Genomic DNA, 13,274 nt, shown 5'->3' with positions numbered 1-13,274 from the left:
ACAGTGCAAGATCTGAAACTTTTGGCAAATCTTGTTCTTTTTGGAAATTTAATTCTTCCTGCCTCTATGTGTCTGGCTTTAATACTTACTTAACTAGCTTATGCAATTGAAGGTTTTTCAAGACAAGCCAACATCCAACTAAAGATGAGAAACAACAATTGAGTACAGAACTAGGGCTTTCGTTTGGCCAAATAAAATTTTGGTTCCAAAACAAGAGAAACCAAATAAAGGTATCCTTATTTTTTTTCTTAATTAAATTGGATGTGCTTTAAATTTAAGGGTTTTCTTGGGTTACATTTACTTTTGAATTATGATAATTCAATTCTAGATTTTTACATGTTTTAGCTACGAAACGAAAGAGAACAGAATGATGCTCTTACATTAGAAAATGAGAAACTTCGTGTGGAGAATCTGATATTGAGGGGAATGCTATTGGATCCTTTTTGCACAAAATGTCATGGTGGACTTACTGAAGAAGAGACAAGGAAACTACATTTGCAAGGTTTAGCCAATGAAAATGCCAAACTGAAAAAAGAGGTGGATTCTAGTTTTCATGTTTTTGAATTAAGTAAAATTTTGGCCATGGAAAGCATATTTTTTTCTCTGTCTTACCCTTTTTTTCTTTTGAATTGTGCAGCTTGATGAAAAAGTTAGATTCCTAGCTTATTTACGTAACAAACGCGGTATATGATTTTGAAACAACTTTTCTGTTCAACCAAGTTAGAGGCAAGCTGCTGAAGAAATGGAATAGAACGAAACTACAATCAACAATCTGATATTTCCCTATTGTACAAATCACAAATCTTTTACTATTCTATTTCTGTTGTTCTTGCACAAATTATGTCTCTGTAAACGTTCTTTTCGTTTCCAAAGTAAACATGTAAACCCTTAATTTTTTATGTAATTGTCTTTGTAGTAATATTTGAAATTCTTTGTGTTACATGTACTTAACAATCATATCATATTAAAATAAATATCATCGTAAGAAATCATTAGATATGTGGTTTCTTTGATTTTTGCCTGAAGTGGCAAAGACAATGTAAAGTTCAAATTGGAAGAGAAAAGATGATTTGGAAAAACAGAAACTTTGGTCGAATTTATGGAACATCTCACATAATCTGGTCAAACAGAATTTGCTGTGACCTCTACCAAACACTGGTAGAACCATTAGGCCTGCCTTGTCCAAATTACCCCAATTTTGTGCCTACATCCACTTCGATATGTTTTTTTTTGTTTTTTTTTTTTTTATAAAAATTTCGGCAGAGTTTCCCCTTATAAAGGGATGAAGCTCCCTGCCAGCAACCCACAATTCAACGATAAATTTACATCATAGTGAAAATTTTAAGCATTTAAGATCTGAAACTAAGATTAAATCTTCCCTTTTCAACTTCAGCTCTTCCAGTCAATCTGAGGGATGATCCTTGAATATCAGCGGTCAATCTCCCCCCCTTGATGTCCTCCTAACAGCTGACATGCCTAGCCTATCCAGGCGGGATTCCCCCCTAGCTAGTTTTGGATAACTGTGGATATGCTCATAGACAGTACAGACACATTGTTGATGATAAACACCCCCGTTAGCCAGAATGTCCGTCACACGATTAGCCTCTCGGAAACAATGAGAAACCCGCATCACATCTCCCACCATTTGCCAGATCTGCTCTATTTCTCGATGAATCTGCCACGGGCGTCGAAAGTAGCATTGTACAATCCCCACCAATACCTGAGAATCCGATTGGATGTCAACACTACTGAAACCCTTCTCTACACATAGCTGCAGCCCCGTTAGCATTGCCAGAGCTTCCGCGTGCAAACTGGATCTTCTCCCAAAGAATGCCGAGTAAGCGAACACCGGGCTGCCCAAAGAATCCCGCAATATCCCTCCCCCACCACTCCAACCTGGGTTGCCTTTGGAACATCCGTCCGTATTCAGTGTTAAACCTCTCTGTGTCTTTGCCTGCCACCGTACAATCTGATAGCTGACGCCGCTCGCTTGTTGACCCGACCAGTCATACAGCTAGGGAAACGTGACCCTTCCCAGCCTATAATTAAAATGAATTTCCAGTTCTGCTGCAACGTCTGACATAATGGCTTGTCGGATAGTGACCGCACACATCCGAGTCCCCTCAAATACTGCTTGGTTCCTTGCTTTCCATATGTGCCAACAAATATAACAAGGTAAAATCCTGAAGAGTATGCGCCTTTTCTCAGTTCTCGGACCCACTATCCACGAAACCACTACTCGAGCCCGCAAAGTTGACACGACAGTCTGGAGCCCACTTAAGCAAGTAAAATAGGTCCATACCTCCATCGCGATCTATCCCTCCGAGAAGAGATGCTCCAATGTCTCACTGGCTCCATTATGACAGCAAAAACATTTGGAAGGCATATGAAATCCCATCTTACTGAAGACGTCTGGGATTGGCAGTCGTCCAAGTAACAAGCGCAGCATGAAGAAGGACACCTTTGTCGGAATGCGACAATGCCAGATGTGAGAGAGAACAAACGAGGAGCTTCGGCCTTGCCGTATCTCCTCGAACGCCGATGATAGAAAGAATTTGCCAGATGAAGACAAGCTCCAAATGACCTCATCCGCCTGCCCATGCTGGGGAACCGGATAATGGAAAACTGAAGGGAGAAGGTCAAGAGTAATGACCCGGGAGAGCAAACTTGCATCCCACTTTCCATTTGTAATGAAATCTTTGAAAGAGAGGGTTGGGTGCACTGTGGTTTTAAGAAACAATGCGCCAGTTCCCAACCAGTTATCATACCAAAAATGATAAGTTCCCTCTTGGATTAGCCAGACCATAGACAACTCCACTTGCCGACTGACACTGAACATCCTCCGCCATGTCCCCGAGGCCTGCCGTCTCAGCTCAACCTGACATGGGTGAAGATCTCTGCAGTATTTAGCCCGTAGAAAACTTCCCCAAAGCGATGAGTCTTTCCTAAACTGCCACCACAGTTTGCAAGAGAATGCCGCATACACATCACTTAAACGTCTAATCCCCACTCCTCCCTCCCCAATCGGGTAACACAACTAAGACCATCCAATCCAATGGTATTTCAACCCTGCCTCCGATTCACCCCAGAGAAAATTTGCACATACCTTTTCTACCATTTTGAACACCAAGGTTGGTATCACAGTCGCTGCCAGCAAATGTACTGGAATGGACATCAAAACATGCCTGACTAAGGTAAGTTCCCCCCCCCCCCCCAGGAAAGAAACTTAGATTTCCAGGAGACGATTCGATGCAACATTGCCTGACCAACCTCCTCAAGGTATGACAGTTTACTCCTGCCGATGTATAGAGGGAAACCAAGATATCGAAATGGAAAAACCTGCCTTGAAAACCGTGTAACTCGCTCAATCACCCTTTTGCGAGCCAAGGATATGGACGGGTGCACTAGATACCCACTTTTTTGGACATTCACCAATTGGCCCGATGACTGTTGATACTCCTCCAAAACTTGCATAACGTTTTTTAATGCAGCGGTAGATCCATTCGAAAAAATTAGCACGTCGTCTACGAAGGCGAGGTGCGTAACAGTAGGACAACCCCTTGGGACCCTAAATCTCAAAAAACCCACTTGCTGAGTTAAATTATTTAAACCGCGTGATAACACCTCCGCCCCAATAATAAAAAGCACGGGGGATAGGGGATCCCCTGCCGTACCCCCCTGCTAGATCTAAAAAATTCATGAGACACCCCGTTAATTAGAATCGAGAAACCAGACATTCGAAACTAGACGCCATACCATATCTATAAATCTTTCCCCAAAGCCAAATCTCCGCAGAACAACAATAATATGCATCCAAGAAATGCGATCATATGTCTTCGTCATGTCCAGCTTTAAAGCTACATTACCCCCCTCGACTTCGATATGTATTATGGCAAGGATCTGAAAAAAAACCTATACTATTTGTTGATGAATTCAAGCTGTCAATATTAACAATCGCATCAAACATTTGATGATCAAATTGTACCTTGCTAATGCTATCAACATCCATTATGAATTGCTATTAAATCTACGGTAAAAGGGATGTTGCAACCATAAATAGTATAAGTTTTTGAGCATTATTCGATGTATTTCATAACCCATAACTTAAACACATAGTTCTCATGCTCAGTAACTGCCATTCATGAAGAACGTTAATGAAAGTTGGATTACTAATGGCAAAAATTATATTGCTTAAAGTTTATAAAATTAGAAAGTATGGATCAAAAGAATTTTTTTTTTTTTTGGAAAAAAGATAAATTTCTTGTGCAAAAGTGTTGTAATTCAGATAGTAAATAATAATAATTAAAGCATTAATAGTTGCTCATTTGTTTTTTTTTAATGTGCCTATTTGGTGTTCCAAAGGCACCAAGTAGAAGGTATATTTTAATAATATTTGAAATTTGTTTTGTTACATGAACGTACATAATAAACTCATCGTATCAAAATAAATGTTATTATAAGAAATTATTTGATATGTTGGTTACAAATTTTCCACAATGTTATTGTAAGGAAGCGTGTGAAAGTCCAAAAGGTATGCAAACGTTGATGATCTTAAGAAAGGAATTCTGATAATGGAGTTTTACAAATGTTTCTTTTAAGTTTTTCTTCATTTGTACTTTTTTTTTCTCTTTACTTTTGCACTCCACTTGCACGGACTCTGTAGTTTCAATTTCATTTGCATCTACATTAGAAAACTCTATTCAAATAGATATATCCCTGTTACCTAATTTGGGTCTAGGGACAACTTTTTAATAGGACTCTATATAATGAATGTCTACTAGATACTCGTTAAAATATAGTTTAGGTGTTAAATTTGCAAAAGAAATAAAGTTAATTAGTAAAAGTCTATAAATATAAAGGTGAATAGTAATCATTAATGTGTGCATTCATGATAAGTTTGGTCCGATTTAGGTACATTAATGAGATCTATTGGGCAGTTAGCAAAAATCCTTTAAATACTTATTGAAATTTTCTAACAGACTCATACTAGGTACTCATTAGTGCAATTAACTTGCACTTAACTTATCATATATATATATATATATGCACACTGACATTTATTATGCCCCTATATTTATTCTCCTTTTCAAGTTAATAATGCTTTTACTAAAGAACTAATACATGACACACATTTACACCTATTAGCCAAACTTATAGTTATTACTTATTAGTGAGTAAAAACTCAAAAGTGCATTCTTCAGCAAATCAATTTTTGGACAATATTCCGGATGCTTTATCTAATTTATAACTCAAAGGCAACATACTTTGTTACAAGTAGTCACGCAAAAGAAAATTTAGAAAATTGGTAGAAAAAGTGACATACTATAAATCTAGTTTAAAGTTCAAAAATTTACTTGTACACATGGTACTTTTAGATTTTGTTCTCCACTTTCCTCAGGTGGAACTCTGAAATTTAGATTCTAAGACATAAAATGAAGATTTTAAACTATAAATGGGCACTTAATGCTGGAACCTTGACATGTACGTTCTTGAAAATTTTGCTAACGTCTCAATTTTAACCATGCCAAGCACTAGAAATTTTGTTAAATCGAGCTGAGATCAACATCTTCCTAGCTATTATATGTATTGAATTCTTGATAGTAAAAGCCTTTTTTTCCTTTTTTTTTGTGTATTGTGAAAGATATGGATTTAGTAATCAGTGTAATATTAGATCAGACGATGAACTTTTATCCTACAGGACATGGACGTGCAACAATCAGTACCATCCAAATTCACCAGAAATGGTTGAGCAGTTTGAAGAGCACGATGGTTATAATTTTCTTTTGCTTATATATTCTAAAAAAAGTTAAAGGACTTTAAATGACATGTATCAATTATTCATCCAAAATTAAAGAAGTAACTTCCAGGTTCTAGTATTCACCCTTCTTGAGTTCATATCATTTTTAGTCTCTTATCTTGTCCTCTTTTTATTTTTGTTTTATTTAATGATTGGATGTATTTAAGGTTTTTGAAGGAAAACCCTCATCCAAATCAGGATTAATCCTAGTCGAACAAATTTTTTATTTCAAAACAGATGAAATCAAAATGATGGTAAATACCACTAGTCGATTTTAACTTTTTTTTTTTTTAAAATAGGGATCCATCCCTTAATTTATTTATATCCGAAAAGAGTACAGCGGATTAGAGGGGGGCCAAACCTGACCTCTGTTAAAGTAAAAGGGACAGCTAAGGATCAACAATAATACGCATATATGGAAAAATCTGCGAATCTAAACACATAACAGATAAATCGAACGAAATCATCCACATGATGGTGTCCCACATTTGTGGGATTGTGAGTGAGCATGGGAATTTGATTTAACATCTTGACGTGTTTGCATTGTTTTACTTTTTTTTGAAAGCTGCTTAAGCTGCTTTCTCGTTTTTTTGAAATCACTTGGGTAAATTGCTTGTGAACTAGTTTCTGGTCTTGGTCTTTGTCTTTATCGCGTTGTGAATCATCTTCTTCTTCTTCATTTTTGTCACTATTGCATGCTGTATTTGAATGAAGAAAAGGCTTTTGATATACAAGGGGGATCCTACCATGTAATTTCTCTCATTTAAGCTCTTCGAACACATCTTTATTTTTTTCTTTTGTTATGTCTCTCCCTTGAATACAAACCAAAAAAAAAAAAAAACCAAATTCTCGGGTTTTTAATCCATTATTAGGATGACATAACTAATCTCTTGGTCTTGACATACTTTAGACTCAAATTGCAAGAGCTAAAAACCATGCTCAGGGAAGAAATTCAAAGAATTGAATTGGAGAATCAGATGATAAGGAAGAGAATGATAAATCCTGTTTGTCTAACATGTGAGAGTCTAACTACAGGGCATAATGAGGACAGGCAACCAGTTTTGCACTACTTGCTCTTTGAAAATGCGAGATCAATTCAATATAATCTACCTTTGTAAGAATTTGCATTACAATTATTTAACATTCATCAATATATAAAACGTACTTCATCATCCAATATCAAAAACACGTTTTTGTTAATTTTCCTATAATTTCATGCAGCGGGAACACTTTGTTCAATTTTGCAGCCTACCTAGTTAACTTCTTTTGTGTGGGCTAAAGGCAAGCAGAAGAACAACTTAACAAAGTCTCTTCTTAGCCAACACAATGACATTTCACTTTTCTGTATATGATTTGTGTTGATTTTAAACAGAAAACCTCTTTTCATAGCAATAGTTGAAACTTGAAAGTTTTTGTTTTGCAATTTTGGTATTTAGATTATGGCCCTTCATCATATACAGTAGTCTAAATTTACTATCGGTGACGACTTTCAGCAGTATAACCCCAAATTATGTTGAATTCAGGAAAAGCTTCACTTAAACTTCCCTACACAAATCTTGATTAAAGGACGGAAGCCTTGTTACAAAGTGATTGAAGTAAACTATCAGGGGAGAATAAACGATTGAACGTGGTATGGAAGTACCCAATTAGTTATATCAGTTGAGAAGACCTGGCTTTCACTTTTCTTGCACGTACCCTGTACAATATTTTGCAGTGGAGGCAATGTATTGTAGATGAGGTAAATTAATCAATGGGTCCCAGAAATTAGAAGTTTTGGGTTCTAATTCATTGGCCACCTCCTGTATCAATGGAGCTACCTGCACAGTTCCCAAGCCTAATTTCCTCACAACATCTGGATTGACAAAATCATTTGTGCTGCAGCAATCAATGACGATGTGGATATCTTGCTTCCCCACATGTCTAGTGACCATCTTAGTGTTGAATCTGGGAACTGCCATTGTCGACATTGCATTAACTGAGATTTGTGCCAGATTTCCTTCATCGTCCTCCCCTCCTTTTTCCTTCCAATTCAACCCCTTGTTCATATAACCCATCTTCGTCATAGTAACCACAAACTACCAGTCTATAAAACTGCTGTTTCTTGCGTTTGTGCCCCAACTCATTTTCTCATCATGCCAAAGACATAACCCCTTGGCCCTTTTCTCATTCATTTCTGCACTGCTCATCCTCTTGAAAGGTTTCTCCCTGACAAATATTAAGTACTTGAGGGCAGTGACAATACAGGGGTGGGTAACAATGGTTTAGCAGTTCTATAAGATTGACTAGTAGAAGCAGTTTTATAAAAACTAGTTAATTGTACACAATACATATCCAGATAATGATGATGCGCAAATTATTTGAAAAATAAATAATAGTTCAATTGACTGTGGACTTTGGAGGTGCAAAATGTTTCATTTTATTGTTAGCCTTGCAACTCAGGCGAAACTTTGACCGCTAACCACAAAGCTGAGGAGCCGAACATAGGAACTTGTAACCAAATTTATCAGATCATAGTTCTTTTCTTTGGTTAGGAAAGTTACCAACTCAAATGGAAGACAATTGGAAAATGCATCGGATATTACAACAAGATTCAGTTCAAACTTGATTACCAATACACTGAAACAATGTTGAGAGGTGTTGTCCACTCCCTTATTGGACACAAAACATACCACGATACCCGCAAGATGATATTTCAAACTGGATTTTATCCAGTTGAGTTCCCAGAGGGAAAGAGCACCTCCACACCTTGTTCCTCAGTTGGCCAAAACATCTGTTGCCTTATCTCCATCACAATAAACTAGCTGAAAAGAATGGGAAAGAAAGGGGAACATTTTAAGAGATAGAAGTCCGCATGCAATTGGCTTTGTTATTGGTACATAATGGTAAAAGAAAACACTAAAAGTTAGAATCTGCGGCACCTCTGGCTAGAAATTTTGATTGGAGCAACAGAATGCAAGACCAGGCAATATCCTGCTAGAGATAAGAAAAGAACAGAAGGCATTTTTTAAAGTGCTTCCCAAGAGGATCAGTTAAAGAATCACCATTGTTTTAACCTCAATTGTATCCTCTTAAGGGATTTGAACTTGGAAGCACTTGTATTTTTTCTACTCTGGAGGATAGATCTTGACCTTGAGCTCGCTGGTCTCGATGTCCCTTTTCTGCCTGAGAACTCGCAATTGCAGCAACTGCATATTCTTTGCGGAGGCAACCACCGTTTGGCTGGTGTGTTCTAGGTCAATCACCTGGAGGCTTTTCGCATTTGCAAGGTCAGATGGGATAGCCTCGAGATTTCTGCACTGCTTGAGAACAAGGCTTTTGAGTTCAGGGAAATTACTTGACTTAGCTTTCCAAACCTTTAAATCTGTAGCTCCAATAAACAAAACTTTGAGATATCGAAAACCCCCATCTTCTGTCTCCCAATGCTTTCCCTTAAAGGCGTTGTCCTTCAACTTAAGCACCTCAAGAGACTTCAACTTCCCCAAAGTTGACATATGACTCCAATCAAGACTCGTGCTTTGCAGACTCAACCTTGTTAGCTTTGCTGGAAACTTGTGCTCGAATGGAAGGGCCTGCAACTTGCAAGTTACATCATCATTATGCAGCTTCAATTTTTCAAGGAGTTCCAGTTGTAAGAGACCGTCAGACAAACTAGACTCCCTACTGGGCTGCACAAGAAGACCTATATTCCCACGTATGCCCAGTTTCTTGAGTTTTGGTGTCCTTTTAAACACATCTGTGGTGCAACTTTCAGGAGATATAGTAGATAGGGTCTGCAAATTTACCATTATGGTCTGTTCCTGACATTTAGGCAAGGTAGTCGACGCATTAGCATGAAGATGCCTTAGTTGTGTCATCTTCCACAAGTCTAGCTGTATATCAAGGCTACTGGATGTTGTGTCAATAATGATAGTTTGCAAGTTAAGCAAGCTAGACATCTTCTTTGGAAGGGTCTTGAGCTCACAATTTATGGCAATGTACTTCAAGAGAACAAGTTTAGCTAGTTCTGCAGGACAACGACCAACAATCTTGCTGGATTTGACATCCAGCACTTTGAGTAGTTTGAAGGGTTTAGCAATAAGTGCGCAATCTTCCTTGCTCAGAGCACTCTCATCCTTGGCTAAACTCAACAATGAGCGTACACAAGGAGCAGAAGGAGTTCTAGAAATGTAATCTGAAAGGTAGGCACTAACACACAAGCGACGGCTATTTTTTAGAGAGGCGCTTGCAGATGGACCAATAAGCTCATCCAATTTTATTTCTTGAAACAGATTTTCTTCTATGGCCTTCTTCTTGCAAAAGTGGCGTAACGTGTCATGGACACGACATGTCTTAATCTCATCATTTGACCTTCTATCTGCGACCATAACTAGATTCCTGTCAACCAATTCCCTCAAGTATTCCCCTGCTATTTCCTCCAAGCTTGCATAGCTTGTATCTGGAATGTGCTGTATGAACCCTTCCGCAATCCACAACCTCAACAATTTCCAAACTGGAATGTCCACATCTTCCGGAAAGACCCCAAGGTACAGAAAACATGGTTTCAATTGGAAAGGCAAATGATCATAACTCAATTTTATCAACATCTCACTTCGCTTCTGGTCATCATCGACTAAATTACTCACACCACGAAACACTTTCTCCCACCATTCCTTTCTCTCTCGATTATTCCTAAGAATACCAGCAGTGACCACTATTGCTAGTGGTAGCCCTTTACACTTGTCCAAAATGTTTGTTTCCATCTCCTCTAGGTGCTCTGGACATCTGTTCTCATCAAAGACCTTTGTTCGAAGTAATTCCCGACTCTCTTCTGGAAACAAGAAACGTAAGTCATAGGGTCTGATCTTTGATTTACTGTACTCGGCCACAAATTTGTGCCGAGTGGTTATTAACACCCTGCTGCCCTTTTTGTTGTCGGGGAAAACAGGTTTGAGTTGCTTCCATACATCATTGGTCCACACATCATCCAGGACAACCAAATATTTGCTCTTTAACTTATCACCAATCAGTCTTTCTAATTCTTCAATAGACTTTCCATTCAATTCTGTGATGTTCTTAAAGAAACCACCCTGGACTAGAATAGTTTGAAGCACTTCCCTCTTCTCGTAATCTTGAGAAACGGCAACAAATATACGAGTGAAAAACTCGTACTCGATGACAGGGTCAATTAGAACCTTTCTAGCAAGTGTCGTTTTTCCCAACCCAAGCATTCCAACAATTGAAACCACTTCTAGATCCTCAATCCGTTTCAATTCAATCTGCTGCTTTACCTCAGTCATGTGCTTCATCTCGGTCTTTTGCTGCTCTGAATCTGTTTTTCTTTGTTGATCCCATTTTTTACCGGTGAGACGTTCAATAACTTCTGCGGCTGCATCCTCAAAACCTATGACTTTGTCAGCCCCTGGAACACCAGGCTGTTAACATAAACAACAAAAATGTTAGAGTGAAGCTACATTGTAACAGACAAGGTTGGTTAATCAGGATTCAATAAAGAAAGAAACTTTGATGATTACAGAATTCTCCGAGAAACGCTGCTTTGTTTTAACCGTGAATTTTTCAGTAGTGCAACTCAAGTCATCCCGAATTGTTGGTCAATTAGAATTGACTTGGAAAGCAGTAACTGATGATCACACTACATTCAATACTCTGACTTCATAGGATATTACCGAGTTTTTTTTTTCCTTTGATATTTAAAAAAAAAAAAAAGTAATGATACTGCAAACGAAATGAAGTTTTAAGCACCAAAAATCTGGATGTCTCTTAAACTATTAAAGTTTCTCAATTTTTAGCCCTCCAATTATTAAGTGCATATTTTTGTTCTCAAACTTGTAAAAGGGTATATTTCTCACCCTTTTGACTAGAGATAATTTTGAAAAACTCCCCTGAGATTTATGTTAATATCATTTGACATTTCTGAAGTTTAAAAAATATTACTAAACCCTCCTAAAATCATACTTTTTGTAACAATCTCAACATTGTATCATTAAAATATTCTTATAATAATCATTTAATGAGAGAGAGATATTTTTCTCCCAATTCCATCTTCTTTTGTTTCCTCATATTGAATTTTCTACCAAATTGATTATAATATAAGATTCATATGTTTTGCCTAAACATTTTTGTTCCATAATGTTTTGTCTAAAATTTGTTAAAGTAGCAAAAATATTTTTGTCTATTCATATGCTATGATAGTGATTAATGATTCCATCTCAATGATTTGGATGTTGAGTATTATTTTTGAAACTTCAAAGGTGCCAGGTGATATTACCATAAACGTTAGGGGATGTTTCCGAAATTATCTCTAGTCAAAAGGGTGGTGCTCAAGTATTAACGATTAAAGTTCCATGTCACAAGTAAAAACAAGGGAGAAATGCAATTTTGGTCCTTTATCTTTGGTACTTGTATGATTTTGGTCCTAAAGTTTCAGAAAAATAAATTAATCCCAAATTTTTGGTACCCGATGCAATTTTAGTCTCTTAAGTTTCAGCGAAAATAAATCTGATCCCCAATGTTATTAATTTGAAGCAGATTCAATACAATTCACAGATTTTTACAATTACTAAAAGAATTAGTCATGTGCAGTCATATGTTCGTTAAATTAAATTTCTTAAAAAAAAAAACAAAATAGCACGTAACCTTGAATAATAAGAAAAACTCACGTGATTATACCTTAATAATTAATTAACCAAGAAACAAAAAGAAAATTAAGTATATGGGCTTTTGCTTGGACTAAGTATACGGGTTCTTGTATAGTTTAACCAAGGAAATTTGTTAAACTATACAAAAAAAAAAAAGAAGAATTAGCTATACCCACATTTGCTACGCTAAGTGAGTTACTAATCAAGAGCAGTAGAAAGCAGATCAAAACTTCAAAAGTAAAATCACAAAATTGCAGATCAAGTCTTCAAAACATAAGACCAATTTCTACCTTGGGCTTTTTGTCCACTCTATCAGCGTTGAAGGCATCCCCACCGATCAAAAAATTCCTTTGATACATTTCCTTCACCCGATTACTGACATCTTGAATCTTTTTGCTGACAGCCCGTACGCTGGATCCATATGCAGGCGAGTGAATAAACTTCTCAACCCTCCCTCTGCTCTTATGCAGTGCAACACAATAGATGTATTCTTCAATGACATCTTCAGCTTCATGCGTGAGACTCCTTATCTGCTTCGCCAAATTTTGCAGGATGTCGTTTTCGAAGTGCTTTTCCGTGTACGTGGTCACGAAGCTCTTCAGTAGATCAAGGTTGTCTGAGAGTTCGGTGACTTTGCTACCGGCACCGCTTATCAAATCGCGATTCTCCTTAATTAACTGCAACAGATTTTCTAAGAGGAATCCAACTGCAGATTCTACAGCGGTTTCCATCGATGTCTATCCCTCTTCTTTTTTAACTCAATTATTCTTCTACTAGCTACCAGATTGAGATTTGAGGCTGCAGGGAATAATACACTTGGTAAAGTTCATTCTATTTGATGC

The 13,274-nt window shown here is 37.4% G+C and overlaps 1 protein-coding gene across 1 annotated transcript; it reads right to left on the bottom strand.

Annotated features, from left to right (window-relative positions):
- Positions 1 to 8,346: 8,346 nt before the first annotated feature.
- Positions 8,347 to 13,274, bottom strand: LOC113751587 (putative late blight resistance protein homolog R1B-23). Its single transcript, XM_027295639.1, has 2 exons — positions 12,723 to 13,274; positions 8,347 to 11,208 (listed from the first exon to the last, which is right to left on the bottom strand). Exons 1-2 carry the CDS (start codon positions 13,161 to 13,163, stop codon positions 8,902 to 8,904), a joined length of 2,748 nt encoding a protein of 915 aa, XP_027151440.1. The 5' UTR covers positions 13,164 to 13,274; the 3' UTR covers positions 8,347 to 8,901.

This window comes from Coffea eugenioides, chromosome 11 (genome assembly GCF_003713205.1).
Source record: "Coffea eugenioides isolate CCC68of chromosome 11, Ceug_1.0, whole genome shotgun sequence".
NCBI lineage: Eukaryota > Viridiplantae > Streptophyta > Magnoliopsida > Gentianales > Rubiaceae > Coffea > Coffea eugenioides.
This window is presented reverse-complemented; position numbering and strand designations above follow the sequence as displayed.